At 46.8% G+C, this 20,549-nt stretch overlaps 1 protein-coding gene across 5 annotated transcripts in view; it reads right to left on the reverse strand.

Moving 5' to 3' along the window:
* The window catches only part of LOC140389833 (coiled-coil domain-containing protein 150-like), a 183,269-nt gene that overhangs the window by 114,231 nt on the left and 48,489 nt on the right, over positions 1 to 20,549 (reverse strand). For 4 of the 5 annotated variants that reach the window (XR_011934487.1, XR_011934486.1, XM_072474402.1 and 1 more), the window contains exons 5-11: positions 12,457 to 12,585; positions 11,119 to 11,248; positions 7,156 to 7,199; positions 6,979 to 7,071; positions 6,722 to 6,829; positions 4,119 to 4,243; positions 2,236 to 2,413 (exon numbers count right to left, since the gene is read on the reverse strand). Coding sequence is in view for 2 of the 5 variants with exons in the window: in XM_072474402.1 (XP_072330503.1) it covers positions 2,236 to 2,413; positions 4,119 to 4,243; positions 6,722 to 6,829; positions 6,979 to 7,071; positions 7,156 to 7,199; positions 11,119 to 11,248; positions 12,457 to 12,585 (807 nt within the window). In the remaining 3 variants the exon portion in view is untranslated. The remainder of the gene's footprint in view (positions 1 to 2,235; positions 2,414 to 4,118; positions 4,244 to 6,721; positions 6,830 to 6,978; positions 7,072 to 7,155; positions 7,200 to 11,118; positions 11,249 to 12,456; positions 12,586 to 20,549) is intronic. The other variant, XR_011934489.1, reaches the window with a different exon arrangement.

Below are 20,549 nucleotides of genomic sequence, written 5' to 3' on the forward strand. Positions count from 1 at the left end.
AATTTGAAATAGGTTCCCGTCTGGAAACCAGCTTGATTGGCAGGCTTAACTGGGTAGCAGTGCTGGCAGTGGTTCATGAACGGTAGTGTGATCAATGATGTGGATGGGGGCAGAGGGAAAGAGGGTTGGGGGAGATCATGGAGTTGAGGGGATTGTTTACAGACTGTTAGTTTACAGCAGTGCTGTACAAAATAACTCAACTGATCGATCTGGCCCTTCTCACTACCTTTTACCTATTGGGTCTTGAGGTACAGGAAACCCAGCTAGTTGGAAATAGGAATCCTGTTAAAATGAAGATAGGCAGCCTCCTTAAACGATTTCAACAACCAACCTGCTGCAAGAGTAGGTTGATCGTTTGCTACACAGACTGCCTCCATTAAAGGCAAAAGTGGCAGGTTTATGGTATGTACAGTTCCTGTTCCAGATGTTTAACATTTTAATATTCCACCCAACCAAATAACCCGTTTTTAGGAGTTAAAATTAACCCAGTTGTTTGTACTTCAATGGATCAAAACACTCCTCTCCCAGTTGAATCAGTGTCAAAGTCACTTCAGCTAGGTGAAGGCTGATATCCTCTTCCAGCTAAAAATTTGTTTCAAGGAAGTTTGATAAAATTTGATGAGTAATCTTGGTTTTCTACCTTCCCCTTGAGTGTTCCCTGGGCCGCCACTAACCTTGCCACTTCTGGCAGCATGGTGGTGCAGTGAGTTAGCCCTGCTGCCTCGCGGCGCCGAGGTCCCAGGTTCGATCCCGGCTCTGGGTCACTGTCCATGTGGAGTTTGCACATTCTCCCCGTGTTTGCGTGGGTTTCACCCCCACAACCCAAAAATGTGCAGGATAGGTGGATTGGCCACACTAAATTGCCCCTTAATTGGAAAAAATGAATTGGGTACTCTAAACTTATAAAAAAGAGAAAAGAAAACCTTGCCACTTCTATCTCGAGCGAGGCGATCGGATCACTCTGATCAGTGGCTGCTTTTTCCAGTTCCCAGACTGTCGCTTAGTCGGCCTCAATCGCCGTTTCGTCCTCTCCAGAGCCTCCTTGAAGGGGGCCATCGCGATCACTATGGCCTCCTACATGGTGTCCCTATGTTTCAGGAGATCTTGCGTTTGGAGTTCCATCAACTGTCCTGTCGGTGATGGGCTGGTGTTTGTGTTGTCGCTCCCTCTTGATCCGCCACACAACCTGCTCTGCTTCGTTCCTCATTTCTGCAGTTTGGGCTTTCTTTTCCTGGCTCTTGCTTTTTATGCTGCCTTTTTGGCTTTTCTGCTCGCTTGAGGGCATTTCCTCGGGTGCTAGTTCATTCTGGGGTGGGAGTGGGTTTTGTTTTGTTGGTTTAGTGGTCGATTTTTGAGTTAAAAGTCCAAAGTTGCAGTTTCTAGGGGGGAATCACCTTTCGTGCGACTGTTCAGCACATTGCCACCACCGGAGGCAAGATCTGGCATTTGATTGACATATGTTTGGAATGCACAAAACTCTATAAACTGCAGCTCATATGTTACAGCAAGCGATTGTGTTATTGCAAAAGCTTTTTTGAGAAGGAGCTGAGACAACAACAGACCTGTGATAAACCTCAGTTGTGTACATAATAAATTATCACCTGTATTTTCTATTTTCTGTAAGTCACCTAATTGAAAATAAATTGAATCAGCATTTTTAGCCAGTACAAAGTGATCCTAAACTTATATACAATGTACTTCAAAATTGTAAGATGCATTGGGAATTGCAATGAGCAATTTACCATAAACAAGGTTAATTGGTATAGCTGGGCTATGCCGCCTCAATGTAACAGAAAGAAAAAGCTGCAGGTCTCAGACTGAAAAGGGCACTGTCGCTTATCGTTCATCAAGTCATTTGCATAAGACAACAATGTTGGGAAAAGCTGAAGAAAAACAGTAAAATTAGCAAATTAAATTGATTAATTTTATGAGCTACTTATGTAAAATAACAGTTTATATATCCCAAAATCAATACAAATACAGATGCAGCAAATTTCAGTTTTGGGGGGAGTCAGCAATTCTGAACAGCAAAACCTGTTTCATATTGAACTCAAGAAGCAACATTTTTAAATATTATATTCAATTTTCTCAAGTATGATACAGATAATTGTAAAATGAATGGTGTATAATATTGATAGATTCTGTTAAAAATGACATGCATGGCTGAACAGCATGGAAAGCTGCTTCCATCTGACCTTCTGTTGACACCAAATTTATGGTCAAGAAGGTATTTACCTGGTTCAGTAGGCTTTCCTTTTCCTGTTTTATCTGTTCATATTTATTAACAGCAGTCTTTAAATCCTCTTTCAGGTGGGCAATTGCAGACTCAAGAAGCATCTTTTGTGTTGTTGCCTTTTCCTCTACTGTTTCAAATTTCAGCTGTAACTCAGTACGCTCTAATCTTAAAGTTTCTCTGAGGAGTTATAATGAAAAATGTAACAAATGAAAACATTTGTAATGTATGATTATGTGAAAAAATATATACTGATGGAAGCATAGTGACATAGTGGTAGATCCTCCATTGTCCGACGCCAGTATCGGAATTCCCGATTGGGCAGAGAATGGAGCGTCGAGGCAAAAAGGATCCCAAACCCGTTGCAGTGCTTCCTTTATGCATTGTTGAGATCCCCCCATTATGCACTGACCCTCCCCGCCCCCCCCCCCCCCACACACACAGCAGGAAATCCTCCAGATGGGATTTTGTGTAAGTTTGCTCAAGGCTGGCCCTGACACAGTGGACCCTGCGGTGGGTCAAAGGAGTCGATGCATAACTGAGGTACCCTCAAACGTCCATCGGAAGGTGACCCCTCCCACCAACTGACAAGTAAGGGCAACCTTTCCCTCCGCCCCCACCACAGCACCCATGCATGAGTGTAACCTGATCCTCTCTTACAGAACTCCCTCATCAGAGAGCCCTCGCCAGAGAGCCCTACCTGAAAACTGAAGAGCAGTCCAGGCAGTAGAGTGAAACATCACTTAATTTTCAATTACCCTTCCCTAAAATCTGCTGCCTCAGACAAGTGTTTAAAGTAGCAGCTGAAAGCCAAGTATATTTCAATCTGCTTCAAACCCCTTAACAGCCTTTGAAATGCAAATCTTCCATTCAACGTCACACAGCAATTCATTACATTAGCCAGTGATTGACATTTTTATTACTCGAGAGAGTAATAAGTGCTTTCACTTCCTCTTTTTCACAGCCGAAAGTATTAGTTGCTTTTGACATGGTGAGGAGCTGTAAATCATAGCAAATGTTTATAAACATCGTAGTTAGCATCAAAGCAGGGTACTGGAGATGCATTCAAGCTTAAAGAGATTGAACAGCAATCCACCAAGCACTGGTGATTGTTTGAAGCCTCCTTCTGAAGTTGGGCAGCCCCCTCTTAAGGTCCAGAGACATCCGGAGCTCCCCAACCCGGCCTCATCCCCTGAAACCCCAATCTAATGAAAACAGCTAATGCAAGGACTGGAGAGCTGCTGGCCAATTGGATCGGCCAGAAGCTCTCCAAGACAGGATTTTCTCCCAAGTGAGGGGCAGAAGCCCCACCTGCAGCCACTTGGCACTCATTCAAGTGTGAAATGGCTGTAGGGCAGTCAGGGTTGGCAAAGATGTGTTCTCTGCCAACTGATCGGATGGCAGGAAGGGAAACCCCGTCATCCGAAAAATTCAGGCTATGGTTTTATTCAGGACTGGGACAAAAGGTGGAGGTGAGAGTGTGGTTGATTAAATCAATCATTGCTGAACTGTTGTGAGAGGCTGAGGCCAGTGAGTTTGGATCACCCCTTTACATTGACCTACATTGGTCCCCCTAGTCAAGCAATGTCTTAATTGTAAAACTCTTTCTTGTTTTCAAATCTTTCCCTAACTTTGTAATCCTCTCCAGCTCTACAACCTTCCATGTTACCAGTGCTTATCTAAGTCTGTCCTCTTCAGCATCCTCAATTTTAATTACTCAACCATTGTAGACCTCAAGCTTTGGAATTGCCTCACTGAACCTTTTCACCTCTCTTCCTCCTTTAAGACTTCCTTTATAGGGTGGTAAATAATGAAAATGGACTATAATTTTCAAATTGTTCCTTGGCTTATGGCTGGATAGATCAATGAAAGATTTAATACTCACAACTCAGTTTTTAGCTGTTGCTTCTCATTTACTGCACTTTGCAGTTCTGCTGAAATACTTGCTCTTGCGGCATCCAAAAAAAGATCTTGTTCTTGCAACTTTTCTTTCATTCTTTTCTGCTCGGCCTTTTTTTGGGTGACAGGTAAATAAAGAAACGCTGTTAACAATAGATAGCATTTTCAAAAGTAACCTACACCATTAAACAACAACTGCAGTTAAAGACCATTATCCATACTGCAAAGAAAGAAACACAGAATGCAATGTCCAGTATATAGTTACCGAATATTATCAGGCAAATTCATTTATAAACAGAAAAACCAAGTGCAGTGAATTTTTAAAATACAGAAAAGCTTGTTGTTTAGTTTGAACACAGCCCAATAAATGAAGCCATTTCTAGTCCCCTTGATCTCTCTGCAGTCATTGATATTATCAACATACCACTCCCACTCTGTTTGTCACTCCTCTATTGATCAGCTTGGCTGCGTTTTATGGTTCCTGTCCAATTGTAGCCATTCTTTCTACTGTCATTGGAGGAGCCATCCTAGGCCCTCTCCTTTTGTCACCATCATTCTCAGAACTTTATTGAGTCAGCTTTCACACATATGATGAGGACACCCAGTTGATCATTTCTTGAGTCATCTACAACCTGTGTTGCCAGATGATATGTAATTCCTAAAATCAAAGATATTAATCATCTTTGTCCCCTTTAAAATATTCTGCTTCTTCAGTTCAGTTCAGCCTAGCAATGAAATGGGAGGGGTTCCTATTTGATCTCAAGGTAAGATTCTGATCCTATATCCCTGCATTTACAAAGACTTGTATCTCCATAACAATAATCAGCCTCCATCCATAATTTGCAATTTCCAAACACAATTACTCCACTGCCTCCTGATACGTTTCCTTTCCTCTCCATAAAATTCATTCATGTAAAATTCCACGAACTATATCCTATTGTACACCATTCTACGTGCTCATCATCTGTCTTTGCTGATCCATATTGCCTCCACTTCCCTACTGCTTAAAATTGAAAATATTAATTTAATTTAACTCACAGCACCAATTAGAAAGAAACCCAAACACTGAAGTTCAATAATGCAATGATGAATGCTACACCACTAACAGATATGTGATTCAACAGGCCATGTCATGTTGAATAAACACTTCAGGTGCCAAGACCACCTTCTGAATGCACTAGCCCAGTCTTTAGGGTGGTAGAGGTTTGCTGTGTTCTGCACAACACTGCACTGCAGCGAAGCTTGGACCTGCAGGATGAACAAGGTGAAGAGCTCAGATCCCCCTCAGATGATTCAGAGGATAAGGAAGAAGAAGGGAAAGAGGGTGACGAGGACAATACACTCGAGCTGCACATATTGTCATCTAGGATATTCTTATTACTGCAAAGCTCACTTTTATTGCACCAATGGATCTAAGTGACAAGGAATGCAATTGAAACTCTCCCCACCCTTTGCTAATGCCATTGACTAATCAACCACCCATTGGTCCCCATCAATTCACGTCTTCACACTCATCATGAAACTGGTGAAAAGTGTATGTTGTCACAGCAACTCAGACTCCCTGAGTGAACTGTAACACACCACCTTAAACATACATATCCTCCACCATCAGCGCACTGTGGCAGCAGCACGTACCATGCACAATTTACACTGCAGCAACTCAACAAATCTCCTTTGACAGCATCTTTCAAATCTGTAACCTCTACAACCTAAAATAAGGATGGCAGATGCATAAAAACACCTTCGCCTGTGAGTTTGCCTTAAAACCACACATGACCCAGACTTGAAACTAAACTATATCGCCTTTCTGCTACTGTCACTCAGTCAAAAACCTGGAATTTGCTTCCTAAAAGTACACCAACGCCAGAAAGACTGCAGCCATTTAAGGCTCACCACCATCTTCTCAACTGCAATTAGGATGGGCAACAAATGCTGGCCTTGTCAACAATGTTCACATTCCATGAAAGAAAGAAAGAAAAGACCTATGAATAAGTGTAATGAACAACCTCCCTCCAGTGGAGCCTGCTTGGCAGGTCCTAGCAACCCCACTTGAACAGTTGAGAGGGCAAGCTGCTCCCATGGCATTCTCTTCTTCCAGGTGCAGGCCCAGCAGTGATGAGCCCAGACGTCAACAAATTAGTTGCCGGATGGCCATAAAATGTGGCCGAAAATCCCAAAGCAGCCAAGGGAATGTTGCCCCGAGCCTTTGGGCCTGTTGTCATGGCCAATACAATGCATACAGTACTGCCTCCTGAATATATCTCTCAATCCTTATCCAATCCAAGTAATACCCAGCAACACAAAACAGCTATCCCTCTCCAAATAAATCTCAATCCTGGTTGTTAAATTCTGTTTAACATGCAAAATTCTTATAGAAAATGTCTTACCATGCACCTTCCAAAAAATTATATACAGTACATATTCTGCATTATACTTATCTATCCAATTGTTTACGTTTTTAAAAAACACCATCCAATACATTTTTCAAACTTCTGACATAACATAAAGAACTTAAACTAAGGACTTAAATTAAAAAGAAGAGAAGAAAAGCAAAAAGTCCACACCAAGTAATATATTTTATGGCCAAACCTTTAGGGATGCTTGATGTTCTGTTATAAGTTTAGCATTCTCCATGGAAATAGAGCGCAGTGCACCAGTTAATTTTGTACACTGTGTATCTAGCTGGTCATTCAAAGCCTGATTGAAGAAAACAAAATCTATAAAATCTTCCTAGTATTAATATTGAATTTACAGAGTATAATGAGAACATTTACACATCTACTTGTAAATGATCCAAGTGGAAAATGTACCGAGACACAAACAATAATGACAAAGGTCATTCTAACCTGCACTTTTTCTGCCACATCCTTCATTGATGCATTCTCTCTCTGAAGATTGGCATTTTCTTCCTGCAGCTTGCTCAACATCAGTTGTGTTTTCTGAAGAGATGTATTTCAGAACAGTGATGACTTGAGATAAAAATCAAAAATAAGTAAACACAAAGATTTGTTTTGCAAACGTACCTTGCCTTCATCAGCCATTTGAGATATAGTGGATTCTTTTGCATCTAGAAGTCATAAAAGACACAATATCAAATGTACCTCCAAAAGACTAAAAAGGTTGACACGGTCTAAAACTTCTGTACTAAAAATTACATCACATGCAAAATGCTACACCACAGTTCCATAATGGACCTGCCTATGTATAAATTTACAATACAGTCAGGAGAGGTTTGTACCAGATTTTTAGCAATATACATTGGTGTAGTGTCTTATTTTAAACTTAAGGAACTTAACCAAAGTTGGTTTGATAGACCCAAGATAACATTTTCATCTCTGATCGACTCATCATTCAGAGGCCAGAGGTTAAAAATAGTTTGCTCTCGTTTTCAGGCACAGGAATCATGATTCACCAAAGGTCCATACCCAGGCTCATTGAAGCAGACAGCATATAAGCTTCATGTTGCCTCATCTAGGTAATTGCAGTGTTCAGTCAAGCATGCATACCAAGATGCTGGGTGCATTGGCAGGTCTGCCAGATAGCTGCTCCGGCTTTAATGTGGCACAGGGTATCGTGCAGGGCTCTTCTCTTAAAAAGTGGGGGGCAGTTCCATGACAACATTTGTGAATCCAGATGTGATGCATTAGCTGGTAGTCACTGCCTCGGCTTCTGCAGTGGAAGCTTCCCAAAGTCTCAGTGCTACAGCAGAAGCTCAGATTGAGGCTATGATATTCATGCTTTCTGCCATTCAAGTTAAGGCTGCTACCTTTATGGCTGTGGATCTCAGTACTCAAAGAAGCATACAGGCTCATACAGTTAGTTTCCCAACAGAATTCTAGGATTTCTGAGGAACTGTACTGTGGGAGGGAGTGGTTCCATGAAGTCTTAACCTAGTGTCCTCTCTCAGGATGACAGCATTTGTGCTCTCAACACTGCAAATTTGCCAGTGCCTTTGTTGTTGCCTCTCAATGAGCCAGAGTTCTGCCACCTATGCCGAAGTGGTGCAGTACACAGCTACGTCCTCAAGCCCAGAGCTGTTCAAGGGCATCTTGCAAGGTCAACTGTAGTCTTCCCTTGTGAAAGCCAGCAGCGTTTCACTACCATAAGAACAAAAGAAATAGTAGGTGGAACAAGGCATTCAGCCCACTGAATCTGTTCCATTATTCAATAAGATCATGGTTGAACTTCTACCTCAATCCCACTTATTTGCCTGATCACCATATCTCTTGATTTACCAAGAGTTCAAAAATCTTTATCAGCCTCAAATATAAACTAAGCATCCAGACCCTTCTGAGGTAGAAAATTCCAAAACTTGACAACTCTGAGTGATAAAATGCCTCCTTATCTCAGTTTTAATTGATTAGTCCCCTACTCTGAGATTATGCTCCCTAGTTTAAGACTCTCCAGCCCACGGAAAGAACCTTTCAGCATTCGTCCTGTTCAGCCACCTCAGGTTCTTACATATTTTGATGAAAATATCTCTTATTCTTGTAAATTCCAGAGAGTATTACAAGCTTCAATAACTCATCGATACCAACAACCCCCAAGATCCTTTGTTCTATTCACTTCCCTTCGGCCCATCTCTTCACCCAATCTCACTCCTAGCCGTAAATTCAATCTTTCATTCTCTGGCTCCGAATAATCGGTCCTTTGCAAAGGCCTCAGCTTCATCCCTTTATGTCCCACCGCAATTAATTTTTTAAGGTGAGCATGACACCAAGCTTTTCTTCTATTGTCTTTGCCTCCATGCCCACCTCTTCACCAGGGATCTACCTCTTGCACTTTGTCCCTTCCACCCATCTCTCCACCTGAAACCCTTCTTCCAGTCCCTTACCCTCGTCAAATCGTTTAATTGAGAATCACCACCATTACATTAGCTATATCAATTTCTTTGCTCCTTCACTCACTCTAACCCATTTTCATCTCAACTTGCAGCACTGTTCTCTCAGGTCCAACCTCAAACAGCCTACTTCTACCTCCTTCCCTAAATTCACAAATAGGACACCCATAGTAACACTTTTCATTTGGAGGAAATGAGTGGAGTTGAAGAAAAGGTTGCTTAATGTGAGAACAAGTTCAACCAGGCAAAAGAGCATGAACCTTGGTAGACCCATCACTGTCTGCCAGTGTTTTGGATGCTTTCTCCCAGGGTAGAGAGGTCAATTACATGGGAGCATAGGTTTAAGGTACGAGGGGCAAGGTTTAGAGGAGATGTATGAGGCAAGTTTTTTACAGAGGGTAGTGGGTGCCTGGAACTCGCTGCCGGAGGAGGTGGTGGAAGCAGGGACGATAGTGACATTTAGGGCGCATCTTGACAAATACATGAATAGGATGGGAATAGAGGGATACGGACCCAAGAAGTGTAGAAGATTTTAGTTTAGACAGGCAGCATGGTCGGCATAGGCTTGGAGGGCCAAAGGGCCTGTTCCTGTGCTGTACTTTTCTTTGTTCTTTGTTCTGCAGCATGTTCCAGTCCCACTGAACTGATTTCTTCATATCTTCTCCCTTTGTCCAATATCTCCTCAACTACATCTGTGACTTTTCAGATACCATCCATCACTTTAACGGTTTCCACTTTTCTGGCTTTTGCATCTCCTCTGCACCATGAACACACAATCTTGCCACACCTCTACTTCCACCAGGAATCTGAGGGCTCTCCGCTTATCCCACCAAGTAATCCCTATCCACCACCATCCTATGCTGGTACTGATGTCATCGCCCAGCATGAAGGTTGCACGTCCTGTTGAAGAAGCTAGCACGTTTCTGTGACAACTTCCTTGGTGAATCTCTGCTGTTTTGGGAATTGCTCCAGCTGAGGTGGGGGTGGGTGAAATACTCCCCGAAAAACCCATAATGGGTTAGGTCTTCTGTGCAGAGCCCTCCTCCTCAGTCTGTGCAGAACTTCCCCTCTGAGCAATCCCAGCTCAATTTCTCTGCTGTGTCGCAGACCCAAAGTCTTTCTGTGGCCAAGTCCCTAACTCTTTTGCCCGCCTTGTCAGGATGCAGCAACACTCCCTCCCCAAAGCCAATAACTCATCAGAGCTCTTCTAAAACATACTGCCAATTTTTTCAGAGCAACAGTAAATCATAAGTAGCTCATCTGCAAGTTATTTAACTCCAAATAGTGGTAGTGGAGCTGAAAACATGAAGGGCTCGCTGAATTGCCACAATCGACCCACGACTTAAGCTTTCAGGGTATGCATGCCAAACCTGCACTTGTGCCCTTCTCAGCCGTGCAGGCCACATGGAAAGCATGGTGTCTGGCATTTTGAGGGCTTCTGAATTCTGTAGTGCTGGCTCCAGCATAGCTAGGAAGATAGATTTTGCAGCTTAGAACTCTCATCTCCCTGACTGAGGCTCTCTGAAATAGCACTCAAATCCATAACCTGCTGACTCAGAATGCATGCTAACACTGAACCAAGGCTCATTGCCCCAAAAGTGGGATACTAATATCATTCTGTGTAAAATAAATAAAGAGCTTACATTTATATAGCACGTTCTCTCACCCGCGGAATATTCCAAAATATGTTGCAACCAACGTGGAATACTTTTAAAATGTAGATGATAGAATTCCTACAGTGCAGAAGGAGACCATTCGGCCCATCAGGTCTGCACCAACTCTCTGAAAAAGCACCGTACCTAGTCGCAACTCCCCGCCCTCTCCCAGTAACCTCATGGCCCCCACCTAACCTGCACATCCCTGGATACTAAGGGGCAATTCAGCATGGCCTATCCATCTAACCTGCACTTTTTTGAACTGTGGGAGGAAGCCCACGCTGACACAGGGAGAAAGTGCAAACTCCACCCAAGTTTGGAGGTCACCCAAGGTCGGATTTGCACCCGGATCCCTAGCATTGTGAGGCAGCAGTGTTAACCACTGACCCACCATGTGCTTTGTTAAGTAGACAAACATGGCAGTCAACTTACACACATTTATGCAAAAATTCTAAGAATCTAAATACACAATATTAGATAAAATTCAATACCTGATTCTATTTTTAACTGTTTGTGCATTTTCTCCATATCATTTGTTTTCTGCTGTTCAAGCAGCAGTCTCTGCTGAGTTATCTCCCCATCCTTCTGGAGTGTGAGAATGTCCTCCTGTAGGGCCGAGACCTAAGTGAAGACATAATTAAATCTTTAACCAAACATATAGCATATATACACACTGATATTCACAGTCACTCGCTTGACCTTGTCATCTACCGTAGGCTCAATACTCCCATTGAATCAGTCACAGACAAGGCTATCTTTGATAATTTCTTTTCAGTCACATTCTCCTTCCAAGCCCCAGCCATAACTTCTTCTGTATCCATCCTGTCTGTATCCATCCTGGAAGAAGTTATCCCCTAATTTGCTTATAACTGTATTTGAAATATCCCAACAGCATTTGGTCCTGCTGTTTGCCATGACATTTTGCAGCTGTTCATTTACTCAACCACATCCTCACCTCCACCTTTGACATACTAGGTTCCAATGAAACTCTTTTATCCTGGCCGTTCCCCTCAGCATGGATACAGGTTGAGCAGATATGACTGACAAGTAATTTAGTTATCACCACCAGATCTGGTTAGGCCACATAAAGCACCACCTTGTTCTCCTCTCATCTGTTAAAACTGCTCACCATTCCAAGATCACCTGGAATGCAAAAATAACTTCCAGCATCCTTTCTCTAATGCAAAACGTCTTCTTAAGCTCCTTTCCCCATATCCTCAAACAATAAGTGTTCAGAAATCACAGTCTCCTTTGTCACTAAGATTGGGACCATCCAATCAGCTATGGTCTTCCACTATTCCACTGACCAAACCTTCTCAGTGTTTCCCCTCTGCTGTTCTAGCCCAGAACTAACACCTTTCTCCAGTTTCTCTATTTCCCCTCATGTCCTCTCAAAGTTCATCTTGTTCACAAGACCCACCTTCTGCTTCCCCCATCCCCATTTCTATAGCCAGGAAAGGAGAGGTACAAACAAACAGTAAATGTGAGGGAATGATTGGACAAATCAATATCAGGAGCTTTGTAGTCAATGTAATGTAAAAGACAAGACAATACCAAGTTCCGGATAAGATTATAAGTAATTTGGAGGTGTGGAAGAGCTAATTGGAATTCAACATTCCATTCATTTGAAGCCTTGAATAGATTTCTGAATGACAAAAAAATAAATTCACTGAAGAGAAACCACAAATTTTGATAAATTATTTAAACTGCAAAGGTGGTGTGGGGAGTTGTGCAGCCAACAGTTCTCGAAAAAGGAATACAAAACCAAAAGTCACAAAAACAAAATAAACCAATTTTATCAGCAGATCATAGTAACTTTAAATTTGTACCAGACTCTGCACCTGCTTTCTTTCAATCTCCACTGTTTTCTCCATAACCTGGACACGTTGCAGCAAATTAATGTGGGATTCTTCTAGAGTTTTTCGGAGACTCACTTCCTGGACCAATTCCTTTTTCATCTGAAAAATCGTTAATAGATGACATAAACGAACAACGTGGCAATACTGGTAATTGTTGGTAATGTAGTAAGTTGGTCATTCTCCCTGATGAAGGCTGCAAATCTGCGCAAGCAGATGTTTGGAAAACATAGATTGTAGACCTCAAGTTATTTCCTTCACCTCAGCGACCACTTCACCCATTTCCTATTATATTCCTCCAAACCCTTCCAATACCATATCCTTCCAAATCACTTCCCACAAACCCAACCTTTCCCCCATTTCTATTACATGCCTTAATCCTTTTCCTTTGTGTTATCTCACATGCTCTGCAACCCTAACATCCTTTCTTGTGCTCAGTTCTCCACTGCCTAGCCGTTCACTATCCATCTTGTGCCAAATCATTGTTAGAATCCGCTTTGTTATACTTGGGGGAGACAGTGGCGTAGTGGTATTGTCACTGGACTAGTAATCCAGAGAACCAGGGTATTGCCCTGGGAGCTGGATTCAAATCTTTCCACAGCAAATGGTGGAATTTGAATTTGATACAAAATCTGGAACTAAAGTCTAATGATGACCATGAAACCATTGTCGATTATCGTAAAAGCCTATCTGGTTCACTAATATCCTTTAGGGAAAGAAATATGTCATCCTTAACTGGTCTGGCCTACATGTGACTCCAGACCCACAGCAATGCGGTTGACTCTTAAATACCCTGTGAAATGGGCAATAAATGCTGGCCCAGCCAGCGACGCCCACATCCCAAGAACAAATTTTTAAAAAAATTCTTAATCAACCTATTCACAGTTTTGAGTCAGTTATCCATTTTAGGTTGATCACATCCCGAGTCCTCATTAAGCTAGTGTGAGGGGACTAAAACACACTATGGGCTGGATTCCTCCACCCCGCCCGCCCAAGAAGACCACAGGTGAGCCGCGGACAATGGAGAAGTCCATTGACCTCGGACGGGTTCTCTGGTCGCCAGGCGGATGCGGCCCGAGAATCCCGCCCTGTGTATTTTTTATAAAATATATATATTGTGGTCACTTTGTAACAAATATCATCATGGCTATTTCTAAAATTTTTTTAACTGGGCAAAGAACTTTAAAAATGGCTGAATTGATGTCTGTCTGTGACCCACGAACAAAAGGTTACCTGGCAGTATCAGGGAAATGCACAGATTGTTACCTCAGCGAAGCCACAAATGACTCCCTGTGACCAAATTCAAAGAGAGCTATATCAAGGCCATTTGCATTTCATAACCCAGGCTGCTCAATAGGAGTTTGCTCATGTTAAGACAAAGAGCCCCGCAACTTCCCTTCCAGTTCTTAATAGTCGAGACATTTAACAGTCTCGGGGACCCAGACGAGGTATACATATCCTTTGTCAAGACAGTGTGGAGAGGTGGGAGTCATGTGACATGATCTCCTAGCTTGTGGAACAGTAATATTGCCTTGCTGAACTGCAAAGCTGGGTCTGCTGTTTACCATCAGACTGGCAGCCTCACAGCAGAGAAGCGCTGTCTAGGTGGAATACCTGGCCCCATTTATACTGCTTTTGCTGGAAATTCTGCACCATCACCTAGAAGACCAATTCATCGCTGCATATTTATCTCATCATGTGAAGCCAACAACACTAGGAAAGTGAATACAGCATCAATTTTCAGCTCACTGATCTCAGTGAAGGAACACCTCATTGGTCTTTGATTCTGGACTCTGGAATCCATATGATACAATATTTATTTTCTATGTGTTCTCTGCACTGCAATTCTTTCTTTGTTCTACCCCACTCTTTAATATCTGAAGGCAAGTGGAATGTTGCAAACCCTTTTTTCATGTTTTGAGTATGTACAAATAAATAAAAAAATATAAATTATTTTTATTCAAATTTTTGTCAAAAACATAATTTATGCATAACCATACACAACAATTAACAGAACAAAATAAATGTTAACCATATATACAAAGAAAAGAATACAACGTAACGATTCTCTCCCCCCCCCCCCCCCCCCCCGGGATGCTGCTGCTGCTGGCCTTTACTGCTCTCCTAGAAAGTCGAGGAACGGCTGCCACCTCCGAGAGAACCCCGCCATGGATCCTCTCAAGGCAAACTTTATTTTCTCGAGACTGAGAAACCCAGCCATGTCACTAACCCAGGTCTCAACACTCGAGGGCTTCGAGTCCCTCCACCTTAAAAGGATCCGTCTCCGGGCTACCAGGGAGGCAAAGGTCAATACATCGGCCTATTTTGCTTCCTGAACTCCCGGATCGTCTAACACACCAAAGATCGCTATCCCTGGACTCGGCACCACCTGCGTGTCTAAGATCTTGGACATTGCCTTAGCAAACCCTGCCAGAATCTCTTAAGATCCGGGCATGCCCAGACCACATGGACATGATCTGCAGGGCTTCCCGCACACCTCGCACATTTATCCTCAACCCCAAAAAGCTTGCTCATCCTGGTTGCCGTCATGTGCACCCGGTGGACCACTTTAAACAGGATTAAGCTAAGCCTGGCATATGATGAGGAGGAATTGACCCTGTTTAGGGCATCCGCCCACAGGCCCGCATCCAGCTCTCCTCCCACCTTTTGAAGTCCCCCTCCATCTGCTCAACCAGATTAAGCTTGTGGAGGGCATCCCACTTCCGAGCCACCTGCATCCCTAGATACCGAAAGCTCTTCTCGACCAGCTTCAGCAGAAGCTCTCCCAGTCCCTTTTCCTGCCCCTTAGCCTGGATCACGATCAACTCGCTTTTCTTCTCGTTTAGTTTTACCCCGAGAAATTGCCAAAGTCCCTCAGAATCTGCATGACCTCCCCCATCCCCTCTAGTGGGTCCGAAATGTACAGGAGCAGATCATCCGCATAAAGCAAAACCCAATGCTCCTCTCCCCCCCCCCCGAATCAACCTCTGCCAGTTCTTTGAAGCCCGCAGCGCTATAGCCAGCGGCTCTATCGCAAGTGAAATCGAAGCCTGTGACATTGTTGGGGGGAGGGTCCCTCTCTCTTTGGCCTCATTAAAGGTCCTTAGTAGGAGTGGAGGTTCCGAAAATTTATTGTAGAATTCTACAGGGTAGCCGTCCGGACCCAGGGCTTTGCCCGACTGCATGTTCCCTAGACCCTTTACCATCTCCTCCAGCTCTATCGGGGCCCCCAGTCCCTCCACCAGATCCTCTTCCACCTTTGGAAACCTCAGTTGGTCCATGAATTGCTTCATCCCCACCACCCCCCCCAAAGCGGGGGCTCTGACTCATACAATTTACTGTAAAACGCCCTAAAGACTTTGTTCACCCCCTCTGGGTCTATGACCGTGTTGCCCTCCTTATCCCGTACTTCCCCAATTTCCATGGCCTCTTCCCTCTTGCGAAGCTGGTGCGCCAGCATTCTACTCGCTTTCTCCCCGTATTCGTAGTCAGCCCCTTTGGCCTTCCTCAGCTATGCTACCTCCTTCCCAGTGGTCAGCAGGTCAAATTCCGCCTGCAGCCTCCGGCGCTCTTTCAGTAGCCCCGTCCCGGGGGTCTCCACGTAGCTCCTATCTCCTCTGAGTATCTCCCCGACTAGCCTTTCTTTCTCCGCTCTTTCTTTCATCTCTCTATGGGACCTGATAGAGATAAACTCCCCTCTGATAACTGCTTTCAGGGCCTCCCACACCATGGATGCCGCTACCTCCCCCGTATTGTTAGTTTCCAGGTAATTCTTGATGTTCCTCCTTGTCCACCCACAAAACCTCGTCATCTGCCAGCAGCCCCACAGCTAGCCTCCATGGTGGGAGCTGACCTCACTCCTCCCCAAGACGCAAATCCACCCAGTGTGGAGCATGATCGGAGACTGCAATGGCTGAGTATTCTGTCCCCACCACCCTAGGGATTAACGCCCTGCTCATCACAAAGAAATCTATGCGGGAGTAGACTTTGTGGACATGGGAAAAGAAAGAAAACTCCTCCGCCCTCAGTCGGGTGAATCTCCACGGGTCTACGCCCCCCACCTGTTCCATGAATCCCCTCAGTTCTTTAGTTTGACCGGTCCAGTACAAGGACTATAACTGTGTTAAAGTCACCCCCCATAATCAGATTGTGTGAGTCTAAGTCTGGAATTTTGCCCAGCGTGCGTCTCATAAATTCCATGTCACCCCAGTTCGGGGCGTAGACGTTCACTAGCACCACCTGAGTCCCCTGCAGCTTCCTGCTGACCATTATGTATCTGCCCCCCTCATCAGCCACAATATTCCCTGCCTCAAAAGCCACCTATTTGCTGACCAGGATTGCTACTCCTCTGGTCTTTGAATCCAGCCCCGAAGGGAACACCTGGCCCACCCACCCTTTTCTCAATCTTATTTGGTCTGCAAGTTTTGGAGCATCTCCTGTAGCATGACTACGTCTGCCATTAACCCCTTTAGGTGCGAGAACACACGGGCCCTCTTGACTGGCCCATTTAGGCCCTGCACATTCCACGTGATCAGCCTGGATGTGGGGGCTAACCCACCCCCTCCCCTGCCGATCAGCCAGCTCCCTTTTTGGCCAGCCACGAGCCCGCGTCCCCCGCTTACTCGAGCCCTCCCATTGGAGCCCCCCCCCCCCCCGCCCCGACTCTCCCTCTGTTCCCCCATGTTGGCTCTTTTTCTGTCAGCCAAGCAGCATCCCATCACCCCTCTACCCCCCCAGCAGCCCCGTGATCCCAAACCCCCAAACCAAGCACCCGCTTGACACTGGCTCTCCCCCCATTACGCTTCCGTAAGTCAACTGACCCCGGCCGCTCCTGCCTCTGTCTCCTATTAATCAGATGCCTCATTTTTATCGGGCCCCTCCCGCCCTGTAGAAAGCCCAACTTATCTGCTTCAACGGCCCCCAAAGAACATTTTCCGCCGCCTCCCCCCCAACGAGACGAACAACAAACCACGGGCGCAAACCCAGCCCCACAAAAGAAACGTCTCCAGCTGCCAGGAGAGCAGCCCTACGTGTAGGGCCCTTCTCCTCCCTCAGCGGCCGAGCTCTACAAAAGCCGAAAACACACTTCCGGTTGCGGCTATGCGGAGCTAAGTCGCACGTTCGGCAGCTCCCGCTTGGAACGGACTTTTGGGCTCTTTTCAGGGCCCCCAACGGAATTTTTTCAACATTTCCCGGTGTGAGAAGAAGACTGCAACATTCTCCCGACAGTGTATGGCTTGGACCAGGAGCGGGGCGACTAAAAAAGTGGTGGTGAAGCCAAAGAAAGTGCGAGGGAAGAAGAGCAAGATGGCGGCGGGTGGGGACCAGGCAGCGTGGATGCAGTGGGCGCAGGAGCAGCAGGAGGTTATCCAACGCTGCTTCCGGGAGCTCAAAGCAGACCTGCTGGAGCCGATGAAGGCTTCTATTGATAAGCTGCTGGAGACCCAGACGGCCCAGGGGGTGGCGATCCGCGAGGTCCGACAAAAGATCTCAGATAATGAGGACGAGATCTTGGGCCTAGCGGTAAAGGTGGAGGCGCACGAGGCGCTCCACAAGAATTGGCAGGAACGGTTTGAGAAGATGGAGAATCGGTCGAGGCAGAAGAATCTGCGGATCCTGGGCCTCCCAGAGGGGGTTGGAGGGGTTGGGCGTGGGGGCCTATGTGGTCACCATGTTAAACTCGCTGATGGGAGCGGGGTCCTTCCAGGGGCCCCTGGAGCTGGAAGGGGCTCATAGAGTGCTGGCGAGGAGGCCCAAGGCTAACAAGCCGCCATGGGCGGTGTTGGTGCGGTTTCATCGGTTCGCTGATCGGGAGTGCGTACTCAGGTGGGCCAAGAAAGAGAGGAGCCACCTTGGGAGAATGCGGAGGTTCAAATATATCAGGACTGGAGCGCGGAGGTGGCGAAGAAGAGGGCCGGGTACAACCGGGCGAAGGCGGTGCTGCACAGGAAGGGGATGAAGTTTGGCATGCTGCAGCCGGCGTGTCTGTGGGTCACCTACAAGGACCGGCACCATTATTTTGAGTTCCCGGAGGAGGCGTGGGCCTTTGTTCAGGCCGAGAAGCTGGACACAAACTGAGGATCGGGATGGGGGGTCGGGCGTGGGGATGGTCGGGGATTGCTGTTGTAGTGTTACATTTTGAGGGGGGGTTCTTTGTTCTTGTTCAGTTTTGGTTTGGTGTGGGTGGTTAGGGTGGGTAGGGCACTGTTTTGGTTGGGTCTGTCGGGTGGGCTCTTGGGGGGGGGCAAGTAAACGGAGTAGAGGGTGGATGGCTGGTAGGGGGGATGGGGCCCCGCGGGGGAGGGCTAGGCGCAAGTCGGGGGTGAGGGGACTGGGCCTTTAAAAGGAGCTGCGACAGAGGAGGCGGGGCCGGGCAGGTGGAAAGCGCGGGCTTTTTCCCGCGCTGAAGGCTGGAGGGGGTGGGGCCGGGGCGGGGAAGCGTGGTTTTTTTCCTGCGCTTGGGTTGGAAGGGGGAGGCGGAGAGCCTGCTGGTGGGTAATGGAGGGGGAGGGAAAGTCCCACAATGGGAGGAGTCGAAGGAGAGGCGGGAGCGTCTGGGGTCAGCAGGCGTCAGCTGACTTGCGGGAGAGCAATGGGGGCAGCAATGCAGCTAGGAGGGGTCCTAGCTGGGGGGTGGGGGGAACCGGGTTGCTGCTGGTATGGTCAAGGGGGAGCTGGAGCGAGTAGATGGTGTTGGGATGGGGGTCTGCCGCCGTGGGGAACAGGCCGGGCGTGGGGCGCGGGCGCGTGGCTGGCCGAGGAGGGATTATGGCTAGTCGGCGGGGGAGGGGGGCGGGTAGCCCCCTGATCCGGCTGATAACCTGGAACGTAAGGGGGCTGAACGGGCCGGTTAAGCAGGCCCGGGTGTTCGCACATCTGAAGGGGCTGAAGGCGGATGTGGTCATGCTCCAGGAGACACACCTGAAGGTGGCAGACCAGGTAAGATTGAGGAAGGGGTGGGTAGGCCAGGTGCTTCATTCGGGGCTGGATGCCAAAAATCGGGGGGTGGCGATTTTGGTGGGAAAGAGGGTGTCGTTCGAGGCATCGAGCATTGTGACAGACAATGGCGGCAGGTACGTAATGGTAAGTGGTAAGCTGCAGGGAGAGAGGGTGGTACTGGTCAACGTGTACGCCCTGAACTGGGACGATGCGGGTTTTATGCGGCGCATATTGGGTCGGATCCCGGACTTGGAAGTGGGGGGCCTGATAACGGGGGGGGGAACTTTAACATGGTGTGGGATCCGGCACTGGATCGCTCCAGGTCTAGGACGGGTAGGAGGCCGGCGGCGGTTTAAGTGCTGAGGGGGTTTATGGACCAGATGGGCGGGGTGGACCCTTGGAGATTTGCAAGGCCGGGGGCTAGGGAATTTTCATTCTTCTCGCACGTTCATAAGGCCTATTCCCGGATCAACTTTTTTGTTATGAGCAGGGTGCTGATTGCGAGAGTAGAGGATACCGAGTACTCGGCGATAGCCATTTCGGATCACGCCCCGCATTGGGTAGACCTAGAGCTGGGGGAGGAGAGGGACCTGCTCCCGTTGTGGCGCTTGGAGGTGGGGCTGTTGGCGGACAAGGAGGTGAGCGAGCGGGTCCGAGGAAGCATAGAGAGATACCTGGAGGCCAACGATAACGGGGAAGTTCGAGTGGGGATGGTCTGGGAGGCGTTGAAGGCGGGGGTTAGGGGAGAGCTGATCTCCATTAGGGCCCACAAGGAGAGGAGAGAGCAGAGGGAGAGGCTGGTGGGGGAGATGGTGAGGGTAGACAGGAGGTATGCGGAGGTGCCGGTGGAGGGACTGTTGAGGGAGAGGCGTAGCCTCCAGGCCGAATTCGAGCAGTTGACCAACAGGAAGGCGGAGGCGCAGTGGAGAAAGGCCCAGGGGGCGATTTACGAATATGGGGAAAAGGCAAGTCGGATGCTGGCGCATCAGCTTCGGAAGCGGGATGTAGCTAGGGAGATTGGGGGAATTAAGGATCGGGGGGGGGGGGGGGGGGGGGAGTGTGGTGCGGAGTGGGGCTGGCATCAATGGGGTCTTCAGGGACTTTTATGAGGAACTGTATCGGTCCGA

Source organism: Scyliorhinus torazame, chromosome 14 (assembly GCF_047496885.1).
Source record: "Scyliorhinus torazame isolate Kashiwa2021f chromosome 14, sScyTor2.1, whole genome shotgun sequence".
Classification (NCBI taxonomy): Eukaryota; Metazoa; Chordata; class Chondrichthyes; order Carcharhiniformes; family Scyliorhinidae; genus Scyliorhinus; species Scyliorhinus torazame.